Source organism: Pteronotus mesoamericanus, unplaced genomic scaffold, assembly GCF_021234165.1.
Source record: "Pteronotus mesoamericanus isolate MK-2021 breed Mesoamerican mustached bat unplaced genomic scaffold, CSHL_Meso_final contig_657, whole genome shotgun sequence".
Classification (NCBI taxonomy): Eukaryota; Metazoa; Chordata; class Mammalia; order Chiroptera; family Mormoopidae; genus Pteronotus; species Pteronotus mesoamericanus.
In genome coordinates this window covers 5,890,822-5,915,516 of record NW_026555229.1, presented here as the reverse complement: position 1 = coordinate 5,915,516, position 24,695 = coordinate 5,890,822, and the positions used below count along the sequence as shown (strand labels likewise).

The 24,695-nt window shown below is 50.5% G+C and overlaps 2 protein-coding genes across 2 annotated transcripts; one reads left to right on the top strand and one right to left on the bottom strand.

The window, feature by feature from the left end:
• Positions 1–146: 146 nt before the first annotated feature.
• Positions 147–16,323, bottom strand: MFSD13A (major facilitator superfamily domain containing 13A). The gene is made up of 9 exons (XM_054581428.1): positions 16,240–16,323; positions 9,250–9,489; positions 8,741–8,823; positions 7,830–8,282; positions 7,582–7,705; positions 6,877–6,973; positions 5,936–6,107; positions 5,665–5,858; positions 147–1,125 (listed from the first exon to the last, which is right to left on the bottom strand). Exons 2-9 carry the CDS (start codon positions 9,415–9,417, stop codon positions 863–865), a joined length of 1,554 nt encoding a protein of 517 aa, XP_054437403.1. The 5' UTR covers positions 9,418–9,489; positions 16,240–16,323; the 3' UTR covers positions 147–862.
• Positions 16,324–22,826: 6,503 nt separating this feature from the next.
• On the top strand, positions 22,827–23,498 carry CUNH10orf95 (chromosome unknown C10orf95 homolog). The gene has a single exon (XM_054581219.1). It carries the CDS (start codon positions 22,827–22,829, stop codon positions 23,496–23,498), a length of 672 nt encoding a protein of 223 aa, XP_054437194.1.
• The last annotated feature ends 1,197 nt before the right edge of the window (positions 23,499–24,695 follow it).

The following is a 24,695-nucleotide window of genomic DNA, read 5'->3' as shown; positions in this document are numbered from 1 at the left end:
CTCCCCCGGTGTCTCCAAGGCTGAGGACATCTGGGAGGGCAGCCGCTCTTCCTCGGCCGCCGTGTCCAGCAGTGGGGCTATGGCTGCAGGCCTGAGCCTTTTGCTCCAAGTGCCCATGCAGCCACCAGTCCACGTGTTCTCCCTGCTACCTCCATGAACCTGATGTGGGTGGCCCCCCAACTCACATTTGTAAAAATGCTCAGTGCTTTTCATATTTAATGAGGAATCTTATTCACCAGCCCCACCAACCCACCACTCCCACACACAGCACAGACCTCAGGAGTGGGAACAGGAGGAATCTGATCATCTGTGTTGAACGGGATGTCTTCAGGGGCCGGGTGGGGGTAGGGAAGCCCCGCAGCAGTGGGGGCGTGCTACTTCAGGCACAGTTGAAGCAGAGAACCCAGAGACACCCCTGGAAGGGTGAAGGGAGGGGGTGGTGAGGCTTACAGTCAGCTTCCCGTGACTGGGTGAAAGGGCGCAGCCGCAGTGTCCAGTGGTCCCTGAGCCCACAGGAAGTGCCAGCCCCAGCCAGGTGGTGGGATAGGCCTCCATCCTGTGGCAACCCCATGTGACCACAGGGCATCCCCATCCCTTCTTGGTCCTTTTCTTACTCTTGCCCCGTAGGGGGAAGCAGGTCCCTGAGCAGATTTGGCCCAGCCCTTGCCCAAGCTGGGCCAGAGAGCCAAGCAGGGTCTTAGACCCAGTGACACTCGTGGCTCAGACCCAGGGGAGCCCATTCTGCCCTCTGTCCTCCAGGCTGCACCCAGGAAGGCAGGGGAGCAGGACGCCAGGCCGGCAAAAGTGGCTCCTGCCCAGAGCTGTGGGCAGTGTCCTCATCAGGGCGGCCTTGCTGCACCTCTCACACTGTCTTAATGTCCAGGGTTTGGGCTCGTGACAGATTCTGGCGCTGGACTTTGACCATGTGCAGGCGTCTCCCATGCAGTGTGAACTTGGACCAGGTGAACAGCTGCAGCAGAGCACAGGTGATGGGCACCAGCACCAGCAGGTAGAAGCAGCCCTGGCGGAGCGTTGGGGCCTGAGCTGGGGGTGGGGCTGGGGGCTCTGGCCAGGGCTGGGCACTGCCAACAGGGATCAGTGGGGACTGCTGGAAGAGATCATGACCTAGGACAAGAGAGTGTGCAGGAAGAACAGGGTCAGCCCTAGGCTCCTGCAAAGTGCACAGAGCCACATCTCAAATGATACCCATACGGAACAACACTTTATCCCTCCTCCGACCTTGCCCCTCCTCCGGTCTTCACTTCTTGGTTATGTATGTGTATCACCATCATCCATCCACCCAATAACGGGGACCAAAAACTTTAAAGTCTTCCTACATTCCTTGGTTAACTTCAGCGCTCCCCAATAGCCAATCCTTCACCTCTACCCAACTCAGAAACACCTCTGAAATCCAAATACTCCTTTCCAGGCCCCCAGCCTGGACCACCCTGGTCCAGGCCTCTATCACCTCTCTCGTGGCCTCCGTACAACCCATTCTCCATACAGCAACCAGAGCCAGCTCTTAAAAATATATATCAGGCCTTGGCCAGGTAGCTCAGTTTGTTAGAGGGTCATCCCCATACACCAAGGTTGTGGGTTTGATCCCCAGTCAGGGTACATAAAAGAATCAACCAGTGAGGACTTCCGGCCAAGATGGCACTGTAGGCAGACATGGCTCACTTCTTCACACTACCACATCAAAATTACTAAATCCAGAACACCCAGCACACAGAACTGTCAGAAATTGAGTTGAATGGAAGTCTGACAACTATGGAATTAAAGAAACCACATCCATCTAGACTGAGAGGAGGGGCGCAGACATGAAGTGGGCTGGCCCCTCACCCAACGTGTGGTGGATAAAAATTCGGGAGGGGAATCTCGGGAGTGAGGAGCCCCAGCTCCACACCAGGCCCCCCAGCCCAGAGTTCCAGTGCCAGGAAGATAAGTCTCCACAACTTCTGCAAAAACCAGTAGGAACTGAGTTGATAGAAGAAACTTCTGGAACCCCAAGCAGTTCCTCTTAAAGAACCCACACGTGGACTCACCTACTCAGATTCACTCCCTCTGAGCTCTAGCACTGCGGTAGCAGCCTGAAAGGGAGAAACTGAAGTGCCTGGCATCGAGGCAAGCAGAGGCCATTGTCCCTTTGCTAAACCTGCCCACCACAGAGCTGGCAAGCTGGTGCCATATCTGAGACTCCATCAATCCAGGAAACACTGTTGGACCTGCCTTGGAGATCCCCAGAACTCTGCCCCACCCAACTTATAGGCCCACCCAAGCTGCTTTTCCATATGAATGGCTGGTCTTGGCTCATGCTTTACAACTTCCTAAATTCTCTCAAACAAGCAACAGTTGGCCTTAGTGAGTCCCAGACCCAGCACTAGCAGCAGCCAGCCTAGATTCATAGTTTGGCTTGCCTGGGGATCTCCAAGCCCAGCACAAGTAGCAGCCATCTCAGATTGCTTTATAGCTCAGGAAGGACAGCCCTGAGCAAAACACAGGTGGAGGCTGAACTTGGCCTATATCACCCAGGAAACCCCATGGCCTGCACACTCAGTGGACAGCTACAGACCACATCTGAGCACCACCACCCTGCCCCTGCACAGCTGATCCTCCACAGAGTGCAGAGGTTAGTGGTCAGTGGTCACAGCCAATCTTTGCTGCTCACTGGCCTGGGTAAATCCTTCCCATTGTTCAGCCAAATGCAACCAAGGCTCAGCTACAAGAGGAGGATGTATTTAGCCCACACAAAGGGCATACCTTGTGTACCAAACTTGGGTGATAGGGGATGCTGTGCCACTGGACCCTACAGGACATCTATTACATTAGGCCACACTACCAAGACAAGACACAAGAGTCAAAGCAGTTCTACCTAAAACATAGAAACAGACACAGGGAGGCTGCCAAAATGAGATAACAATAAAACATGGCCCAAATGAAAGAACAGATCAAAACTCCAGAAACTCCAGAAAAAGAACTAAACAAAATGGAGATATGCAATCTATCATATGCAGAGTTCAACACACTGGTTATAGATGCTCAGGGAACTTAGTGAGGACCTCAACAGCATAAAAAAGATCCAGTCAGAAACGAAGGATACACTAATTAAAATAAAGAACAATTTGCAGGGAAATAATAGTAGAATAGATGAAGCCAAGAATCAAATCAATGATTTGGAACTTAAGCAAAAAACAACCATTCAGAACAAGAAGAAAAAAAAATTAAAAAATAACAACAAAAATGAGGATAGCGTGAGCAGCCTCTGGGACAACTTCAAGCATTCCAACATTCATATCATAGTGGTGCCAGAAGAAGAGAAAGAGCAAGAAATTGGAAATCTATATGAAAAAATAATGAAAGAAGACTTCCCTAATTTGGGGAAGGAAATAGACATGCAAGTCCACAGGATACACAGAATCCCAAACAAGATGGACCCAAAGAGGCCCACTCCAAGACACATTAGAATTAAAATGCCAAAAGTTAAAGATAAACAGAGGATATTAAAAGCAACAAGAGAAAATAAGTTACCTACAGGGGAGTTCCCATAAGACTGTCAGCTGATTTGTCAAAAGAAACTTTGCAGGCTAGAAGGGATTGGCAAGAAATATTCAAAGTCATGAAAAGCAGGGACCTATAGCCAAAACTTCTCTACCCAGCAAAGTTGTCTTTTAGAATCTAAGGGCACATAAAGAGCTTCCCAGACAAGGCAAAGCTAAAGGAGTTCATCATCACCAGACCATTATTATATGAAATGTTGTGGTGAGGTTCAGTGGATTGAGCGCCAGCCTGCTTACTGAAGGGTTGCCGGTTCAATTCTCAGTCAGGGCACATGCCTGGGTTGCAGGCCAGGTTCCCAATTGGGAGTGTGAGAGAGGCGACCAATTGATGTTTCTCTCCCTCTCTTTCTCCCTCCCTTCTCCTCTCTCTAAAAGTAAGTAAAATCTTAAGTAAAAAAAAAAATGTTAAAGGGACTTATTTAAGAAAAAGAAGATCAAAACTATGAACAACAAAATGGCAAAAAATGCAAATCTATCAACAATTGAATCTAAAAAACTAAGGAAACAAGAAGAACAGAGACAAAAATCATGGCTGCAGAGCATTTTGATGGTTGCCAGATAGGAGTGGGGTGTGGGGAGATGGGTGAACAGGTAAGGGGATTAAGAAGTACAAACAGTAAATAAATTAATTATTAATTTAAAAAAAAGAAGTACAAATAGGTAGTTACAGAAGGGGATGTAAACCATGCGGATGTAAAGTACAGTGTAGGAAATGGAGTAGCAAAGAACTATACACATGGCCCATGGACGTGAACAATAGTGTGGGAATTGCCTGAGGGAGTGTGGGGTGTTGGGTGGAGAGGGGACAAAGGGGGAAAAATCACAAGTGTAACAGCATAATCAATAAAATATAATTTTTTTAAAGAAGGAACCAGCCAATGATTGCATAAATACATAGAACAACAAATTGATGCTTTCTCTCCCTCTCTCTCTCAAATCAATAAAGTAAAAAAAAAAAAAAAGAAGAAAGAAAGAAAGAAATGTCAGACCATGTCACCCCCTGCTTAAAACTCTTCCAACAGTTTCTTGTATTTATGGTTTTGGGTTTTTTTTTAAGAGGACATTTATTAAAGCTGGGGACAGTGAAGCAAGGAGGTAAGGCTTAGGATAGATGCGACAGGAAAGGGACTAGACAGGGCTGCTTTGGCTCACTGAGAAATCGGAGAAAAGGGCACCTGGACACAGGTTCAGGGGGTTGGCTGCTGCCCATTGTTCCCCTGGTGGCAATACTTGTGGGGACCCCTAGAGTTGAGGAGATGCAAGCCTGCGGGGGAAGGAAACAGGGGAAGGGAAGGGCGCAAGTGTGCTTCCGCGAGAGAGGGCCCACCAACAGTTTATGAACTGGGAATAAAATCCCAACTATGCCCTGCTCCCTAGAGCCTCTATCCAGCTTCATGTAAGCACTCCTAACATCTTGGGCCTTTGCGCTTGTCGCTCCTCTGTCTGGGATTCACCGAGATCTTTATAGACCAAATCCTTCCCATTCAGTTTACATCCTGGGTGTCACCTCCTCAGAGAGACTTTCCCAGACCACACTAAGTAGCTTTCAGTCCCACTAGATCCTCACTCAATGCTGTCAATACGTTCTGTGGCGTTAAGTGAAACAATGTATGACAAACCAATTTTACCATAGGCTAATTGATATAAACAAGAGTTACAACCTTGAACAAAACCACATCTACGGAAGACCTGCTGTACTTCTGCCTCTGCATTATCACTACCTGCCAGTGTCTTGTTTGGCCGTCTATCACCTCATCCCCTCCTCCCCGACTAGAATATAAGCTTCATGATGGCCAAGACCTTGTACGTCTTATTGTTGCCTCCCGAGCACCCAGAGCAGCAGCTGGCAGAGGTGGTATCCCCCGCCTACGTGTTGAATCAGTGAATGAACTACTGAAAGAACGGGAGAATCAGAGACCCAGTTCTTCGGCCTCTGTGGGGAGAGGCAGAGGAGCTGCGGCAGCCCACGGCGGCCCAGGCCCAGCCCGTGTCAGGCAGCTGCCCCTCTCCCCCTCAGCGGACCTAGAACCAAGCTTACCAGTTGCTACGCCAGATAAGCTGTGCCCCCTGGAGCCTCGAGAGCCCCTCGCCAGCCCCCGGCCCTCACCTGTGTAGAAGCACAGCAGCCAGGTGCCCAGCAGCGGGGCGAAGGTTTGGCCTGGCTTCGTCACCAGGGCCACCATGCCAAAGAGAAGCGCCGAGGCCGCCTGCTTGCGGTGGTTCAGCACCAGGTCCTCATCCACCAGGTCCGTGACCACCAAGGTCAACAGCTTACAGGTGCCCTCAGTGAAGACACGGTTGCTGGCAGCAGAGAGAGAAAGCAGGCAAGAGTGAAGGGGCGGGACGGCGGCGTGGGGGCGAGGGAGAGCAGGGCATACCTGGCAATGAAGAGGCAGAGCAGGCCGGGGCGGTCGGGGCCAGCCAGAAGCATGAGCAGGCTCAGGCCCAGCTTAAGCAGGAAGAGCCCCCGCACCACAGTGTAGACGCCCCAGCGCCGGCACAGGGGCAGGAAGTAGAGGTTGTTGAGATGGGGAGCAACATAGGAGATGCCTGAGGAGAAGGGGTGCAGCCTTGTCAGGGGGCACTGCGGTGACTCCCACAATTTTCCCCACAGTTGAACAATCAGCATCAGAGGTTGCGTAACTACTTGCCAGGCTCTGTGCTGAGAGCTAATTTGCATCCTTTTATTTAATCCTCTCAGCCTTTTAGGGTAAGTACTATTATTATTCCTACTTTATAGATGAGAAATGGAGACCTAAAGAGATCACATAAAACACACCCAAGGCCGAACAGTAAATAAGCCGTCAAGGCTTCGCCCAGGCTGTTGTGGCTCAGTGGACTGGGCGCCTGCCTGTGAGGTTTGCCAGTTTGATTCCCGGTCAGGGCACAGCCTGGGTTACAGGCCAGGTCCCCAGCTGGGGGCGTGTGAGAGGCAACCAATTGGCGTTTCTCTCCCTCTCTTTCTCCCTCCTTTCCCCTCTCTCTATAAATAAATAAAATAAATAAGTAAAACTGACTTAAACTGAGGCCCACAACAGTGACTAACAGTCCTTGCTGTTAACCAGACACTGTGCCCCACCGTCTCTGGGTGGCACCGTCACCAGGAGGAGCACCGTGAGAGCACCCTGCCCCCTCACACCCACAGCAGGCTTCTGCCCCTTCCTCAGGAAGACAGAACTGGGGGCTGGAGGCGCAACCCCACAGCAGCGTCAGCCCCTGCCACCCAGGCCCCGGCTAGGGGGGTACTGCGCCTGCAGCTGAGCCAGGGGTTCCGGGTGCAAGCCGCTGTCCTTCCAGCCTGCCCGAGTCACTCACTCACCCAACAGGAAGGAGCCCGTGGAGAGGGAGATGTGGTCGGACAGCAGGTGCTCCAGGAAGAGGGGGAAGAAGTTGCTGTTGAAGTGGCAGTGAAAGACCTGTAACCCAACCGGCAGTGAGGAGGCTGGGGCGGGAGGGGTGCCAGGAGCGGGAGCAACAGCGGCCTCTACCCCCACGTCCCTCAACATGAAACATGCCAGAAGAAAACCTAAAACCAATTCCTGTTGCTTATCTAATTTTGCTAATAGTTAGAAGCAAGGATAAAATTGTCATTAGCACAATTAAAAGTTTTTTCTTTTCAATTACAAACACCTTAGTAAAACAAGCTTATGAACCTGAAAACTATTTCTAAATTTGACTAGCTTATATACTGCATGTATGTCTGGTGTGGCACTCGATGTTTTAAAAAGGTTGCCATGGAGCCCCCAGAGGGGCACCTCTTCTTCACGTCCTCACTTTGCAGGACACGGCTGCCCCACCCCCCGGCCTCCCTCGCAGCTGAGACTTGCCGAAGATCACACAAGGAGTTGGGAGCTCAGGTGGTGCTGGAATCCAGGTCTTCTAACTACCCAACCTGTGTTCCTGCCTTCCGGTCACCCTGCGGTCATCATGCAAGACCCAGAACTGATTGCCCAGGTTTTGAGAAACCTGTTCCCTTGTGCAAGGCATACCCTCACCATCCTGGGTGGGGTGGCCGCCCCCCTACCTGCACCAGGTCCATGCCCACGAACCACAGGAAGTTCCGGTGATGTGCCAGCTGCCGGAGGTACTGGCCCAAGGTGACGCTGCCCACCTCCTCGCCGCCCACAAGCAGCTCCTCTCCACACAGGCTATGAGGCAGAGGGGAGTCAGGAACGGCCTGGGGCTGGGCCGGAGCCACCCCCCCAGGGGAGCCGCCCACCAGACAGGGGATCCGGTGCTGACATCAGACTGAGAACAGTGCTGGCCACTCACCCGCTCTCCACAGCCAGGTCTGGACACCCTGGCTCCCTACCAGCTGCCTCAACCCGCTGCCGCAGCAGCCGTGTGGTCCCCACAAAGCCTAGCCCAGAGCCAGCGGCCAGTGCCACGCAGAAGGCACGGAAGGAAGAGAAGTCCTCCTTGTTCCAGAAGGCGTAGGAGGCAAAGACAGAGAGAGAGCCAGCCGCACTGAAGAGGGAGCAGTAGAAGTTGAGGTGGGTGCGGTCGTGGGCTGAGAGGGCCAGGTCAGCCAGCAAGGCGTGATGGTGCAGGTCCACGAGCGTCAGGAAGCCATCATAGAGGCACAGGCACAATAAGAACTGCAGGCCGGCTGGGGCCCAGGGCACCCAGAACGCCAGGAATGACAGCGCCAGCAGCGGCCCATGCCGGCCCAGGGCCCGCACCCGGGCAAGCACCACGGCCCTCGAGGAGAGCCCAGTGCCCGACCTGCCGGGGAGAGGAGGGCTGTTGGAAGATGCCCTTGCAGCCTTGGGCCCAGTCCCCAGAAGAGGAACCGAGCCCAAGGTGGTCCCAACGAACTCCAAATCCTCAGTCTTTGTCAATTTAGGAAACACAGCTAGCCAGTGGGTACTCTCTCCTCTGCTCCCTTGCCAGCCTGCCAGGGCTGAAGGCCAAAGTGGGGTGTGATTTTCTCAGGGTTGGGGGTAGTGATGGGCTGAAGCCAGGGTTGGGGGGGCGGGGAAGGGAGCTGCCAGGAGCAGCAAAGTGGTGATGCACCGCCCAGTCCTGAGGGCCAGGCGAGCGGAGCTGGGGTCGGCCTCTTCCCCTTCCAGCGGAAAATGGTCTCCCTTTCTTTCCCCACCCCAATCACAGGTGGGGGTCCTCCAGCCCTGAGGAAGGGTGGGGCCGGGCAGGACCCGTCATGGGCCTTCCCCAAGACACACCGGGGCTGGGAGCCGAGGAACTGGCGGTCACTCAGCCAGCCGAAGAGGGGGTCGTTGAGGCTGTTCCACAGGAGAAACACCGTCTGTGGGCAGAGGGGAGATGGGGCAGGTGGGCTCCAGGCAGCCCCCTCTCCGGGGCTTTCCCTGCCCAGCATGCTCGTCACCCCTCAAAGGTGACACCAGCTTTCCTGCCTGCAAACCTTTGCTCAGGTCAGTCCCTCTGCTCAAACCCACTCTACAGGCCACTGCCCCCATCAAACTCCCACCCACGCAGGGCCCGGTGGACAAACGTATCCAGCTGATAAACTGATATATGTGAATGCAGAGAACAGTCCCTGACTCATAGGGCACTGGCCAGAGCTGGTGTCATCCCACAGAGGAACCATCCAGGCCTCCAGCTCCAGTTTTTCTTGCTGAGTCCCGACGGGCAGCCCGGCCTGCGCCAAGCTCCTGGCTAGGCAGGACCCAGCCCTGCAATCTGCCCAGCTCCCTCCCCAGCACTGACCTACCTCTCCGACCCAGAAGGCAGCTTTGCTGATCTTGTACACTGAGACAAAGGTGTCCACATAGTAAAGCAGAAACACGTTGTGCAGAATGGAAGTGAAGAGGGCCAGGGAGCCATAGACCACAGCTGTGGGCAAGCGCAACAGCCAGGCCTGGGGCCCGCCCAGCCCCATGGCTGCCAGCCCAGCCTCAGCCTCGGAGCAGAGAAGTGCTCATGACCACGGGCAGCCTGGCCATCCTTGTCCCTGGGGAAGAAAGAGCCAGTAAGCTACAAAGATCAAAGCCAGCCCTGCTCCAAACTCCAGACCTGTGAGTCATTTTAAGAACTCATTTCCAACTTAGAGAAAGTTTGCACGTAAAACAAATAAAACAAAGCCGGGGACTCGTTAATGATACACAGCAGAAACAATGCTGGGCTGGCTACCTTACCAGGGAGTAACTCAAGGAAACCGATAAAGGCGTGGGAAGCAAAAGCAAGCATCCAACCCTGCTTGGGCTGTGTGCTCAGTGTCTTCTTTTATCCGTGTTATCTGACCTTAATGGTGTATATTACAACCTTGGGCTTGGACACACAATGTACCTACGATGTAACTGCAAGCTACTTCACCCAAGCCTCAGTTTCCTCTTCTGTAGTAGGGAAAATGAGATGATCATATCTACCCTACAGAGAAACTTAAAGATTAAACAAGGTAACTTACAGAAAGTGTTCAATAAATGGATGTTGGTGATGTCATTATTATCTTTATAAAATCCCTACAAAGTGTGTAACAATCTTATAGAGCAACACCAAGCTCAGATGTGTTATGTAATTTGCCCAATGTCACACAGCAAAAATGTACTGGATTTGAACGCTGGCCTGTCTGGCTTCAAAGCCTTACCTGCCACTTGACCTCATAAATCAGGTTCCTATGCACTGGCAGGATGGAGAGAAACCTGCTGTGAAGTCAAGTTCCATAGATATTGAAGAGTGATGAGATATGATGAGTCCACAATTGCTTGTGCACTTTAATCCCAGAAATTCCACCTCAAGGAACTAATCCCAAAGGAATGCATGTATATAGAGATGTTCATGGCAGCAACATTTATATACAGTAAAAAGTTGGGTACACCCTGGCTGGTGTGGCTCAGTGACTTGAATGCTGGCTTGCAAACTAAAGGGTCACCGGTTCAATTCCCAGTCAGGGCACATGCCTGGGTTTCGGGCAGGGTCCCCAGTTGGGTGTGTCCGAGAGGCAACACATTGATGTATCTCTCGCACATTGATGTTTCTCTCCCTCTCTTTCTTCCTCCCTTCCCCTCTCTAAAACAATAAAATAAAGTAAAATAAAATAAAATCTTTAAAAAAAACCAAACTGCTTAATTAAGAAAAAAAAAAAAAGAAAGTTGGACATACCCCAAGAACACAACAAAGGGACTGGCTGAACAAGCCCAACACTCTCCAGAAATCGGAAGCACACGGGTAAACTTGACACATGGGAGAGAAACTCAAGAAGACGTTATGTGAAAAGAGAAAGCAGAGGACAGCGCGGGTGCCTGGTTTCCAGCCAGGCTGACTCATGCAGAGACTGGCAGGCCATACTGACCATCATGGATGGGAAAGGAAGTAACAGTCGGATTTTTAATAGAGCACTGCTTCTCAAACCATAATGTACTTTCAAGTCACCGAGGCCTCCATTAAAATACAGGCTTGGACTCAGTAGTTCTGGGTAGGGACCTGAGACTGCATTCCTAACAGGCTCCCAGGTGACACCATGCTGCTGGTCCATGCCCACACTTTAAATGGAGAGGCATAAAGGCTGTCTCTTTTTTAGGGTCAAAGCTGCTGTTCTGGCTTCAGAAAAATAATCTCACATGTGCTTGCCTGACCCCCAGCAGGGAGCTCTGGGGGCTCCCTCCTGTCAAACCCCTGGTTGTGAATTAAATTGCACCCCTCAAAAACGATATGTTTAAGTCCTTACTCACAGTAGGTACTTACAGTACCTACTGTGATCTTATTTGGACATAGGGTCTCTGTAGATGTAACTAAGTTAAAATGAGGTCACAATGAATTAGAGTGGGCCCTAATCTCATGATTGGTATCCTTATAAGGAGAAGGAAATTTGGACACAGAGACACACACACACACACACACACACACACACACACACACACAGCAGAGACGCCAGGTGAAGGAAGATGAAGGCAGAATCCAGAAGAAGGCAGCTACAAGCCAAGGAATGCCAAGGACTGGGGCAACCACCAGACGCTGGGCAAGACAAGGAAGGATTCCTCTGTCAGGGGTGTCCAACCTTCTGGCATCTCTGAGCCACACTGGAAGGAGAGTTGTCTTAGGCCACACATTAAATAAAAAAAAAAAACAAACACTAATGGAAACTGACGAGCAGGGGAAAAGAAAAAGGTTTTAAGTAAATTTACAATTTTGTGTTGGGCCGCATTCATAGCCTCTGTCTCTGTCTCACCCATCCTCTGGGAGCCAGTACCGGGTCCAGGAGACCTGCTCTAGCCCCATGAGCCCTGACCGATGCCTTCTGCCCCTGCACAGCAGACTCTCATGCCTGATGCCACTGCAGGATTCCCAAGGCAGGGCTTGTGTCCCCTCCCGCCACCTCGCTCTGCGGGAGAATGGACTGGACTCAACCATTCTTGCTCTGGGAGTGAATGACTGGTGAGAGAGAGGCTCTGATGGGAGAACAGGAGGGAATCTCCCTGGGGTCACTCTCAGACTCATTAGAAGCCAAGGAGCAATTGCTCAAGAGACCTGTATGCACTCCCAGCCCCGCTCCAGCCTGGCACCAGTCTATGCCTAGTGGTGAAGAGATGAGAGAAGGAGAAGCCGCCAAAACTACCTGAAACCAGCCACTAGTGTATGAGAATCTCTCCCAGGCCACAGTGATCCTACCTTGCCCCAGAGCAGGAAGACAGTCAGGTGGCCTCTCCCACAACCTTGAGCCCCTAAAGGAATGGTTGGTGGGAAATGCTTTTCTTTTTCCCTCCACAGCTTTATTAAGGTACCACTGACATACAAAAATCTACATGTATTCAAAGTGTACGATCTGATCAGTTCTAAGATGTGTGCACCTGTGAAGCCATCACTTTTGAGATCATGAACATATCTGTCACCGTACAAGTTTCCTCAGCACCTTCTAAGTAACATCGCTGAAAGAAGACACACTGGAGGTCGCCAAAGTCCTGCCTCTACCACTTAGTACCTGTGTGCCCTGGAGCAATTTGCTTAACCTCCCTGTGCCTGTTTCTCATCTGTAATATGGGGCCAACCTTCCTAAGGCTATTATCATTAGCGGTCAATGAGAAAAGACTCTAAAGCACTTAGCATGGTAAGTGTGGAGAGCACTTTAGAGAGTGTTACTGTTGAACCTCTCAAACCTTCCCTACCCACCACAGAAGAATGGAGTGGGATTAATCTAAAGGTGCTTTGGAGCTATAAAGCATAGTGCACAACACCTCTGTTACTATCCTTAACTGGGGTTGCTTTCTCTGATTCTGCAGGGAATCAGAACTTCCCTACCTTACCTCCAAAGCCTTCTTCGGCGAAGGGAGTGAAGCTCCCCCTTTCCACCCAGATGTCTAGTGAGCTGCCCAGCTGCCAGAGTAGGTGAACCCTGCAGGCAAAGTGCCAAGCTCCAGGCTCCCACTCTGGGGCAATAGAAGGAAACCTCTAAGGGGGTGAGATGGAAAGGGTATGTCTGTGTGAACAGAAGGACCTTGGTTTAATGCCAAATGCACTTCCTACTAAGAATGTAACTTTGGGCAGGTCACTTCAGCAGTCTGAGTCTTGGTTTTCTCACCTGGACAACGGGGTAATAATGCCTGCCTCTAGAGTGTCAGGAGGGTTGAACTAATGTCCAGGAAGCCCCGAGCACCATGCCAGGCACATGGAAGGTGCTCAGAAACTGGCTTTTTCTTGAGCTCACTTATAACAGATCAGGGGAGCAGCAGCAGAATACCCTGGACCTCAGACTCATCTGTTGGGTTGGCCAAAAAGTTCGTTTAGTTTTTTTTCCATATGATGGCTCCAGTAGTACTTAGTTGTTTCTAATTTCATTTGAAGCAATTTTGTTAGATTATATTGTGACAGCTGTCGTATCAGTACACACTTAAAAAACTTATCAAAACTGGAGAGTTTTTGTGTAGCCATTTTAATATCAAAGATGGAAGAAAATACACAACATTTTCAGTGTATTATGCTTTATTATTTCAAGAAAGGTAAAACAACTGAAACACCAAAAAAATTTGTACACTGTATGGAGAAAGTGCTGTGACTGATCAAACGTATCAAAAGTGGTCTGCAAAGTTTCTTGGTACTATTGACATTTTGGCCAAATAATTCTTTGCTGTGGGGCTGTCTTATGCATTGGAAGATGCTTAGCAGCATCCCTGGCCTCTACCCACTAGAAGCCAATAGCAAGAGATAGCCGACATACTGAAAATATCCAAATCAATAAAGTTATTGGTGAAAATAAAAGATGTGTCTTTTATTTTACAGAAAAAACCTCAACGGACTTCCTGGCCGACCCAATATAAAATGAGAATGATAAAGGCAACCACTTAAATTGCTGTGGGCTAAAATGCAAAAGGTATACACAGCACCAAGCATAGTGTCTGGCACACAGAAGACCCTCTCTAAACAGTAGCGATTATTACTGCTATTATTACACATCTCTGAAGTTTGGTTTCATGCTCCTAAAAGGGTTTCAGTGTCCCTTCTGCCAAACCCGACTGAAGTTGTCTTTCCAGCACCCAACACTGATGCTGCTCGCTGCCTGGCACAGACTGCTGTCCCTCGGATCCTTTTTTAAATGCCACCTCCACGCCTTCCTTCACTCTGTTTCTTCTCCCTCACTATTCTAGCTGTAACTATTATCATTTCTCACGGGTATAGGATTTGCCGGGCTTTTATATCTACTACCATGAATCCTGACAACTCTGGTTACTACCGCCATCCTCATTTTATAAATGAAGAAACCAAGGCTCAGAAGGTTAAATAACTGGCCCCAAATCACGGAGGTATTACGGACTGGAGCCAAGATTCGAAACTGGTGTTTTTGACTAAAACATCTGAACATTGCCCACATCACTATGCCCACCTCCCCCCCCACCATCGTTATCAAATCCCGCTTCTTCACGGCCCAGGCCAGCGGAGGTCAGTGGCACCAGCCTTCCGGAGGACTCCTATCAGTGTTCTCTCACTTTGTGAGGTCCCTTGGTTCCTCTATCAGATCCAAATGCGTCTCTTATCCTCCTCCAGCTCCCAAGCTCCTTAAGGGCAAGGCCAGGCCAGACCCGCCTCTGATTCCTGCTCCCTGCCTCTACCAGGCTCCCTCACCACAGTAGGTGCCCAACTAATACATGTTGGATTGATTTGCCCCTGGAAGGCCAGTGGGAGCATTCCCGAGCCCTAGGTAAGAGCAGCAGCTGTAGGAGGGGTGTCACGCCCAGATCCCACTGTGCCCCTCAGCTCCGCCTCCTGCTTGGCTGGGATTCAGAAACTGGCCACCTTGGGAGTCCATCAAGGTTATTATGATGTACCCTGCTGAGTACAACAGGTACAGCAAGGCAAGAGGTGCACAAAGAGGACTAGTGAGAATAACAAAAGTAATGTTTATTAAGCTTTTACCATGTGCCGGGTGCTGTGCTAAGAAACATAGAAACAGTATGGGAAGAGAGCTCAGAGCAGGGAGGTAGAAAGACACTAGACTGGGGAGTGGAAAACCACACATAAGATTCTATTCTGAGGACAATGGGATAGGAGGTGATGAAGTGACAGAATCAGATCTGTTTGGAAAGGCCCCCTGGCATCATGTGAAACTCTCCCCTCTTCTCCCTGTCAGGCTTCTGGGCGATAAAGAACAAGGAAAGGATGAGAACAGTAGCTTCTCCCTGGTTGGGTGAGTGGGACCGATGGATTTGGCGGAGGAAACCAAGGGTGCCAGACAGGGCCCCTGGAGTGAGGGGTATCAGAGGAAGGTGGGTGTTTGCTTCTGATTTTCTTGAAGACTAGAGACTGTATGAGAAGCAGTTAGCGCAGAGGGGAAAAGCTAGTAAGAAGCAAAATCTGAATTTGGGGTGCGCCAGGCCGTCTAAATTATCACTAACCAGCTACCTGAGTTTATGCTTACATCTATAAAGCAGGAGAAACAAATCCATTCCCAGCCTTTCCTCAGGGGTATCAAACGAAAAGCACAAGTATTAGGTGTGCCCTTTTCTCAACCAGTAGCTGACCTCAGATCTGCCTGTTGTTTCCTGTTTCACAGCCCAGAGCCTTGTCTTCCTGCCCAATCTCCCCGCAGCAAGGCCCAGCCGGCCAGGGCCGTTGGGAGAACCCACACTGGTGGGCCTGCCCTCCTCCTCCGGCTGGAAATGAAATTTCACCGTATTGGGGGAGGGGCCTTCTCGCTCTCCCTCCCCCGCAGGTTACTACAGCAGTACGCGAGGGTCAGCATCTTCACATTAGTACTACCCAAGCCACTAAGGAGTTTGGGATCAACCCAGGAGCTCTTTACTCAGGAGCTGGCCCTGAAACACGTAGTGGTTCTCCAGCCAGTCTGCATGCTAAAATCACCTGCTCAAAAACACCCAAGCCCAGGCCTCACCCCTGGCCAATAAAACTGAAATTCCTAGGGACGGGGCCCAGCATGGTGTCCTTTTAAAGCTCCCCAAGTGGTTCTATTGCGTCACCTGAGTTAAGGGCCTTTATATCTATAAAATGGATCCGGACCCGAAGCATGCCGCGACCCCAGCCCCAGGGAGCCCTAAAGCAAGGATTCCACCTTCACCGCTCGAACCCAAGCTTCTCCCACCCTGCCCCAAGGGCTCTTCCAACCTACAACCTTATCACCTCGGGGACCCCCGCAGACAGCCCCCGGGACTTCCAGAGGAGACCGCATTCCCGTCCCCCTCGGTCTATCCTTCGCGTCTGATTGGCCCCCAGTGCGGCCCGCTCCTGCCCCTGAACCTCGCCGCGTTCAATCCCTCACCGCAATCGTGGCAACAGAATCCTACTCGCCACTGCCCGGAACCAGGTGCGAGCCAGTGTTCCTGCGCGCTCAGTGCTGCTTCCCCAGCCCCTGCCTCCGCCCCCGCCCAGCGATTGGCTCTGCGCAGCTCCCGGGACCGCCTGGCAGGTAGGTGCCCGCGCCCGAAGCTGCCGCCGCCATATTTGTCATGGGCGCTTGCCCTTAGGTACCGAAGAGAACGCGGATGTTAGCGAGAAGGGGACAGGTTGCCTGGATTCCTGACCTGCTCATCCCCTCCTCAAAGTTTAATGTCATTTCAGTTTGAGGAAGCAGTGAATAAAATGGAATCAATGTAGTCAAACTGCTAAATTACCAAAATCAAAGTAGGCTGAGGATGAGGAAATGATTCTATTCTTGCTTTAGCCTGGGAATTAGACTTCCGAACTTTCCGGTTGTGCATCAATGCTGAAGATATGTATGTGAATATGTAGATAACCCCCTGAAGATCTTAGGAAAGAACGTTCAGTGTCTAGAACCCCTGACATCTGGAAGATTACCATCTCGGACACATCGAGAGGCTAAGCGTGCAGGACTGATTCTTCTCAAGAATATACTTTTTACTATAAGAACGCTCAGCTTTTCTTTATTCTTCAGAACATCCTGGCTATTACTTAGTTGTATTTCCCATTTGTAAGTCTCAAGACCCTCAAGTAAATCTGTATCATTTATTTCTAGCCAAAGTCTCCTGATTCATTTACATTCAGCTGACAAGTTTAAATCAACAAGGTTTTTTTGTGCATCCCCTCTCCTCTCCCCATCCTTCCTTAGTATTAGTTCAGAGAATGAAGAGAACTCAGCATCTTTCTTCAGGCCTGTCATCTTACTGGATACACAGCGGAGGCAGATAAGGAAATAGCAGTGACACCACTTGCGACTCCCTGATGCTGGATTGTGAGACCCTCAAGAGCAGACAGACCCAGCTTCAGCTGTGGGCACAGGTGCCAGGCCCTAAGAGAGCAACCATGCAGCCCAACCTCCTCCTATTAATAATAATAATAATAATAAAATATAAGGAGTAATGAGCTCTCACTATGTGCCCTCTACTGAGTCAAGAAGTTTATGTGCATTCTCCATTGAGTTCTCACATCCTTCTTTGGAGGTAGGTGCTATTATACCCATTTTACAGATGAAACTGAGGTTCAAAGATATTCAGTAACATCCACACTATAACCAAGAAGTCCAGACCAGCTGGAATTCAGCTCTCCTGATTTCCAGAATAGAAGTCCTTCCTCTTCTTACCCTTGCAGGCCCTCAGTTGTTTTGCTCAGTCCAATCTGGTGAGGATGCCCCATGTCTTCTCCCAACTGGCCTGTAACCTGGTTAAATTTCCAGGCAATCAAACAGCACACACCCCATACCTGCTGTTTCCTAACCCTGGGAGATAGGATGAAGAGAATGGCCTTTAGCAGACCTGAGATTCAGTCCCCTAGCTCCACCACTTCTTTGTTATGGGACCCTCGTTTTGTGAGCCTCTATATTATACCTTATGAAGATTCTGAGGATATTAAATGAGAAACAAGGGCATAAGAGTCTTCCAGACTTTTGGTCCTTATGCCTTTATTGCTTGTTGTCACCAAGAATATTATTCTCTTCCTCCTTCTTGACAACCTGGTAAAGGGCCCATCCCTAGCAAATGGTCCAACACAAGAGCCCTGGTGTTGCGGGGGCTAGAGTATGTTCAACCAGTTCTTGGGGAGTCCCCAGTGATCTCTGGAACCTTGCCTTTAGCATTCATCTCCCACCAGCATGTCCCATTTTCCCTCCCCCCATTCCTGCCCCTTCAGACCCTCTTCGTACCTCCTATGTCTCTCCTAAGCTACACCCTGCCCCCCATCTCTTCTAGACTCCAAGCAATTTCAGCAACCCCTCCTGCTCCAGAGAGCCCTCATGACTAGAAGGAAGGTGGCCATTTCTCTACCCTTACCCTCATCTGTGCATTCCTGGCTGTGAGAATAGAGGGCAAGAAACCCCACACGCAGCACGGAGCCTGGCACGGTAGGGCCTTCATAAATTGACTAAGGGAGTGCTCCTGGCTTTATATCTCTGGCTGGCACGTGCCTTATTTCAAAGCAAACCCTGAGTTTTTACTTAGCCCTCCCTGGGCATCTAGTTGGGGAATCAGGGATTGGGGGTGGGGGTGCTGCCAAAGGGCTAGAACTAGATGTGAAACAGTAGGACAGACTTTGGCCCCTACATTGCACTTACTGCCCCGTGGTTACACTCTGAGGCTCCGGAGCCCTCTGGTTTTACAAACAATATAACCAGTTACCGTTTTGTGTTGTGACCAAGGCTAGACCTTGCAATTATCTGACTTCTCTTCCTGGTTGCCAAGCACAGAGCTAACAGGGAGGAGACACGGGGTGTGACTGAAGGTCACTTTGCCTGCCTGGCTTCTTAAGTGGTATGAGAGTTCCTGGGACAGATAGATACACACTCTCCTTGAAATTCTCTCCTTCCTTGGCTCCCGACCTCTCTGATCTAGGTCCCACCATGTTCTCCTCCTAGCTAACAACTTCTCCTCAGTCCCCTTCTCATTTTCCCCAGGGCTTTCTAAAGGCAGAGGGAGGGTCCTCCAAGTTTTTGATACTCTTTCCACTTGTTCACTCAGACTTGTCAGGCCATCAGCTACAGGGAGTAAAGGGGACTTCACAAACAAGATTCCCGCCCTCAAAAGGCGTAAGTGGAACCCAGTAAATGAACAGCCATGATGACACAGCGTGATGCAGGCTGAGCAGCAGCTGCTCTGGTATAACTTCACCTACTCCCTTTTCTTTAGTGACTACCCCACCTCCCATCTCCCGCCTGAATATAAACCTGCCGCTGGACAGCTCCCCAAATGTCCCAACTGAACTCCCCATTCCTCAACCTCCAGTTGCTGACTACAGCTTTTTGTTTGCTTTCTTTTTTTTAACTCCAGGATTGTCTTGACTACCAACCTAGGCAGCCAAGCCCAAAACTTATCCACCTCGGTTTTACCCTCTCCAGCCAGGCGGTTATTTAGATCAAGTCCAGGTGAATCTGCTCCTGTCTCTATCTTCCTTCCCTCGTGCCTATTTTGTCTGTCAGTTTGCCTCACTGGAAGCCAGTCTTGGAGGAGACTGGCCTCCCTCTTGACAGCTCTCTCCTTTGTGGACAAGAGAGCCTCTGGCAGGGGGATCATGGGGTTCACGGATCAAAAACTACTCAGGTTACTGTTTTTGAAGTTTTCATAATAAAATGCTGGGGGGAGGGGAACACGCAGCGTGTATTGTTGATGCAAGCAAGAGGACTCCGCCCCATTGTATAATAACCCAAATATTTAATTTTCTAAAGACTAAGGTGATGGTGTTTTATAATTTTTAAAAAATGTCCATTTCAATATATCTTCTGTAAAGTTACATGAAGTAAACACAGCTGGCCCTGTGTGAAAGGAAAAAAAGATGCCACTCAAACTAGATTAAGCAAGAAAGGTATTTAACTGGGAAGTGGTGGTAAAAGGGGATTGAATGAAGGTGGTCAAAGGTACAAAAGGTGCAAACTTCCAGTTAGAAGATACATTAGTACTAGGGATGTAACAGACGACAGGATGGCTATAGTTAACACTGCTCTGTGGTATATTTGAAAGCTGTTAGAGGGTAGATCCTAAGAGTTCCCATTACAAAAAAATTTTTCCTTTTTTTTTTTAATCTAAATAAAATGATGGACATTAACTAAAATTATTGTGGTGACCATTTCATAATATATGTAAGTCAAGTCATTGTGCTCTACCCCTTAAACGTATACAGCAGTGTATGTCAGTATCTCAAAAAACAAAAAAACCCTGGAGAAGAAAAAAAACTGTTGGCTTATGTGACTTTAAAATCCAGCATCCAAACAATGTCATCAGGACCCAACTTCTCTCTCTGTCCCTTGGCTCCACTTCCATGGTTGCATGCTCAGATAGGTCTTCCTCTCTCCACCCAGGTTGCGATCTTTCAGATTTCTGTCCTGGAGAAAGAGAGCGCTTTCCTCCACCCGATAGAACAAAGTTCTGGGCTAGGCTGCCATTGGCCCAAATCGAGTGTAAACCAATCGTTGTGGCCAGAGGGATGACAGTGCTGATTGGTTTAGCCCTATACCCATAATTTAATGATGGAATGGAGCCAACTGCCCTAAAACCATTTTAATCTCAGTAAATCTGGGGGCTGTTACTGGAATCAGGGTGAATGAATGCTGAAAAATTCACAGCTTGGTCCTTATTTTTCTCCTCTGGCTTGTAAACTCCCTCCCCAGACTGGCAAAGGCCTTCAGCAAGCATGTAGGGACCAGTGTTAAAATGTATGCTTCCCTGGCTGAGTAGCTCAGTTGGTTAGACCAACACACCAAAGCTGAGGGTTTGATTCCCAGTCAGGGCACATACAAGAAGCAACCAGTGAATGCACTGGTAAGAGGAACAACAAAATGACATTTCTCTTTCAAGTCAATCAATAAACAGTTTTAAAAGCAAAGGCTTCTCATCTTTCTAGGCTCCGCCTTGAGCTTGGTTTCACAACCTCCCCACCTCCCACCCAGTCTCAGCCAGATCCCCATGGGGGAGTGGTAGCAGGTGGAGAAACTGACAAGTCCCACAGGGTCCCTCAGTGAGCTCCAGGCTGGGGTGTCAGTGTACAGGTAGTCTTGGACATACCTCAGGTACAGAGATTTGGAGAGGGCCAAGTTATAAACAGGAGTAGAGGGGCATATTAATCTCCTACTGGTGCTGTAACAAATTGCAATACCACAAACTTTGTGGCTTACAACTATACAGATTTATTACTTTTCAGCGCTGGAGGTCAGAAGTCTAAAACGGGTCTTACTGACTAAAATCAAAGTGTTGGCAAGACTGCATTCCTTTCTGGAGGCTCTAGGGAAGGATCCATTTTCTTGCATGTTCCAGCTTCTAGAGGTAGCCTGCATCCCTTGGCTCCTGACCCCCTTCCACCTTCAAAACCAGCAATGGCTAGTCGACTCTCGTATTACATCATTCCAACTCTTCTGTCTCCCTCTTCCAGGTTTAAGGATCCTTGAGATTACACTGGATCCACCCAGATAATCAAGGATGATCTCCTTATTTTAAGGTCAGCTAATTAATGACCTTAATACCATTGCAACTTTAATCCCCTCTTGCCATGTAATATATTCACAGATTCCCAGTGATTAAGCCAAGGATATCTTGGGGGAAAGGAGGGCGAGGGTAAGAGTAGGGGACCTTCCCAGAGGGTGGCTGGCCTTTGAGGGGTGCTAAGAATCTAGGAGAATCTGTGGGGGTTACTGGTAATGCTGCTCGAGTCAACAGATTGGGGAAGGGAAGTATGATGGCCTAGCAGCCCAACAGCTGAGAGAGGGCACCAGTTTTAATCATCCAGCAACTACCGCCCAACCAACTGAGGAAGAAAAAGGTAGAGGGTAGTGGCCTGTAATAGGGGACTGGAACTCAGACAGGGCCCACCCTGTCTAGATGAAGCCATCTTTCTGGCTTCCCCCAACTAGCTTCTGGGCTTTAGAATCAGGGTTCAAATCCCAGTTCTACTTACTGACTCTGACCCTGGGATGAGTCTCTTGTTCCTTAGCTATTACCCTGACTGGTGTGGCTCCGCTGGTTGGGTGCCCTCATGCAAACTGAAAGGTCATTGGTTCGATTCCCAGTCAGGGCACATGACTGGGTTGTGGGCCAGGTCCCAGCAAGGGGCAGGCAAGAGGAAAGAGGCAACCGATCAGTGCTTCTCTACATCTCTTTCTCCCTCCCTTCCCCTCTAAAAATAAAAAAAAAAATCTTCTAAACAAATAAAAATAAATGAGAATGATGCCAACATGTACTGCACACGGTTATTAAGAACTAGAAGTTCTTATGTAACATTCTAGAGCAGGAGGACTGTAAGATGATAGCTTCAAGGAAGCCTTAGCATGAATTGATAATAAAGCTAATGTCCTGAAGTAGACATGGGGCTGAATTTTGCTCTTACCATTACTGACTGTGAGTCTGAGCAAGCTGTGGTGAGGGCATCGCTGACCACTGAGCATCTAGGTTACTGCGGGTTCAACTAGCTGGCTCATACAGTGTAGACACAGGTTGGCTGGCTCCTGGCCAGCTCAAGATGTTTTCCTTTGCCTGGAAACGGGGAGGTGTGGCCGAGGCAGAGCATGGAGGTGACCAGCTCAACTAAAAAGTGGTGGAGAGGAGCCCCACTCTGGACCTCCTTGGCCCCGCGGAAATGCTGAGGACCAACTACCCCCGGCTTGAGGAGATAAGTGAGTGGAAGAGCATTTCAGGACTGAGGGCTTGAAAAGGCACTGGGTCCTTATTGTGTGCTGGGAGGTTAGGCTTCAGGCTCAACCCTGGGACAGAGAGGAGCTGAACACCTTAGGAAGGATTCTCAAAGGCCAGGAGACTAGCTCGGCCTCATCCTATGAACCAGAGCGGTGGGTGAGCAGGCCGCTGGGATGGGTGGTGTTAATAAGAACCAAGTGTATCCACACACACACCCCTCCCACTACAGGTCTGGACCAGGACCAGGCCTCAGTGAAAACGCCTGCCGCCTGAGCTTCCGGCCATGTACTCATACAGCGGCCTGGCGCCCGGGGAAAGCGTCTGGCCTCCACTGCAGCCCCTCACCTACACTTACCTGTCCGGCCCCCTACTGCTGTCCCCCGTGCAGACCCACAATATCTGCAGCTGGCCCCAAGCCCTGAGCACCGGCGACTGGACGGCCCCGCGGGAATACCACTGTTTCCACGGCCCGGGCGCACCCCTGGGGGCCGCGACCCCCTGGTGGGCCTTCCCGCAGGCCTACGTCGCGACTCTGCGCCAGCCCTTCCCCGTGCTCGGCTATTCGGGGCCGTCGCTGCAGATGCCCGCTGAGGCAGGGACACCCGCGCCGGAGAGCTGGGCGCAGTGGCCGGAGGGCAGTAGCCTGCAGGCACAGCTGCGCTGGGGCCACGTGGAGCACACGCTAGGCCCGCGCCTAGAGCTACCGGACGTGGTGCGCCGGGAGCTGCGGCGCGTGTACGGCACGTACCCACGCACCGACGTGCGCGTCACTTTCCGCGGCGGTGAGTTCCTGCTTCAGGCCGTGCCGCTCGTCAGGGAGCCGCATTACAGCGAGCAGAGGCCTCTGCAGCGCCCGACTGCCAGCAGCAGCGGCAGCAGCGGCGGCGGCGACCGCAGCCTCGCCAGAGAAACGGTGGAGCGCGGCAGCCGGAAGAAGAGAAAAGGCCTGGGCTGAGGGCGCCCCAGGGCCGGCGGCCGGCCCGAGGGAGCATGCGCACGGCTCTCCTCCCTGGCAAGGGGAGAGACCTCAGCTTTGCTTGGGGCTGGGTGCACCTGACCTCTTTTTGCTTTTCCTTTTTTTTTTTTTTTTTTTTTTACCAAGACTGCCCGCCGCCCGCCTCCTGCTCTTCCTTGATTTCTTTCGGGTTATTGTGGGATGGGAGGAGGGGGGAATCAAGGACATCTCTGGGAGGGTGTCCTGTTGCTCCTTTCTTCTACTTAGGCTTGGGAAGTCTCGGTGTAGGGAGGAAGTAGGGTCTGGACCCTGTTCCCTTCTCCTTCCTCCTTCCCATCTTCTTCCACTTAGAAGCCCCTACTTTCTCTTTCTCTTCTCCTCCCTCTAGCACACCTCCCAAACTCCCCAAGCTGAGACCCACCTATCCCCAGCTTGTAATGAAAGTAAATAAATGAGCAAAGTCAAATGTATACTGCGAGATCGTATTTTTATGTTTGGGGGTGCAGTGTTTCCTCATCTGTGTAATATGAGCCTTACTTCCCTGACGGGGACACAGGGAGTTGAGAAGGATTAGAGCGGACCTCCGGAAAAAGTGTGGACCTCACTGGCTGCGCCTAGCCCCCTTCACTCTCCTGCTGTGTGTAGGATGGCACCCTCCTGGGTCCTGCGACCCACCACCCACAGAGAGATTCTGAGGGCGTAAACTGTTGTTGAAGCACAGGTGGCTGGGGAAGGGATATTTAAGACGGATATAGAGCTTGCGCTGACATACCCTAGACATGTAACTAGGCTTTCTATGAGTCAGTTTCTTTGTAAAAGAAGCATAAAACCAATCAACCTACTTGGAAAATTCACTAGAGCTGAGGTTTAAGATGAATGTCACTTCTTGACTCGATTCTTGCTCATAGTCTGTAATAGGTTGAATTTGTAATATTGTGGGAGTTTGCCGGAGGGTTAGGCCACACATGTAATTTTAACTATGGGTCTAACCAGACCACCTCAGGCTGTATAAATTTGGCTCCTTGTGGAATTGCTTTTACTGAACTTCCATTTGTAACTGGCCAGCAGCCACCAAGGTATACAGCTATGTCAACTGAAGCTGTAGACCACTTGATTGTACACTGCTCTGTTATGAGCTTCATGGAAAAGGTCTTTTAAACCTCAGCGCTTGGGAAAGGTGTTTGTCCTGGTCAGTGG

What these genes read in the sequence shown, in the direction of transcription:
- MFSD13A (XM_054581428.1), bottom strand. Translation starts at nt 9,417, where the DNA reads ATGGGGCTGGGCGGGCCCCAGGCCTGGCTGTTGCGCTTGCCCACAGCT. An exon ending in TGGGCATGGACCTGGTGCAG is followed by an intron (nt 6,974 to 7,581) that starts GTAGGGGGGCGG and finishes GTTGGGTTACAG; the next exon opens with GTCTTTCACTGCCACTTCAA. An exon ending in CACGGGCTCCTTCCTGTTGG is followed by an intron (nt 6,108 to 6,876) that starts GTGAGTGAGTGA and finishes CCTTCTCCTCAG; the next exon opens with GCATCTCCTATGTTGCTCCC.
- CUNH10orf95 (XM_054581219.1), top strand. Translation starts at nt 22,827, where the DNA reads ATGTACTCATACAGCGGCCTGGCGCCCGGGGAAAGCGTCTGGCCTCCA.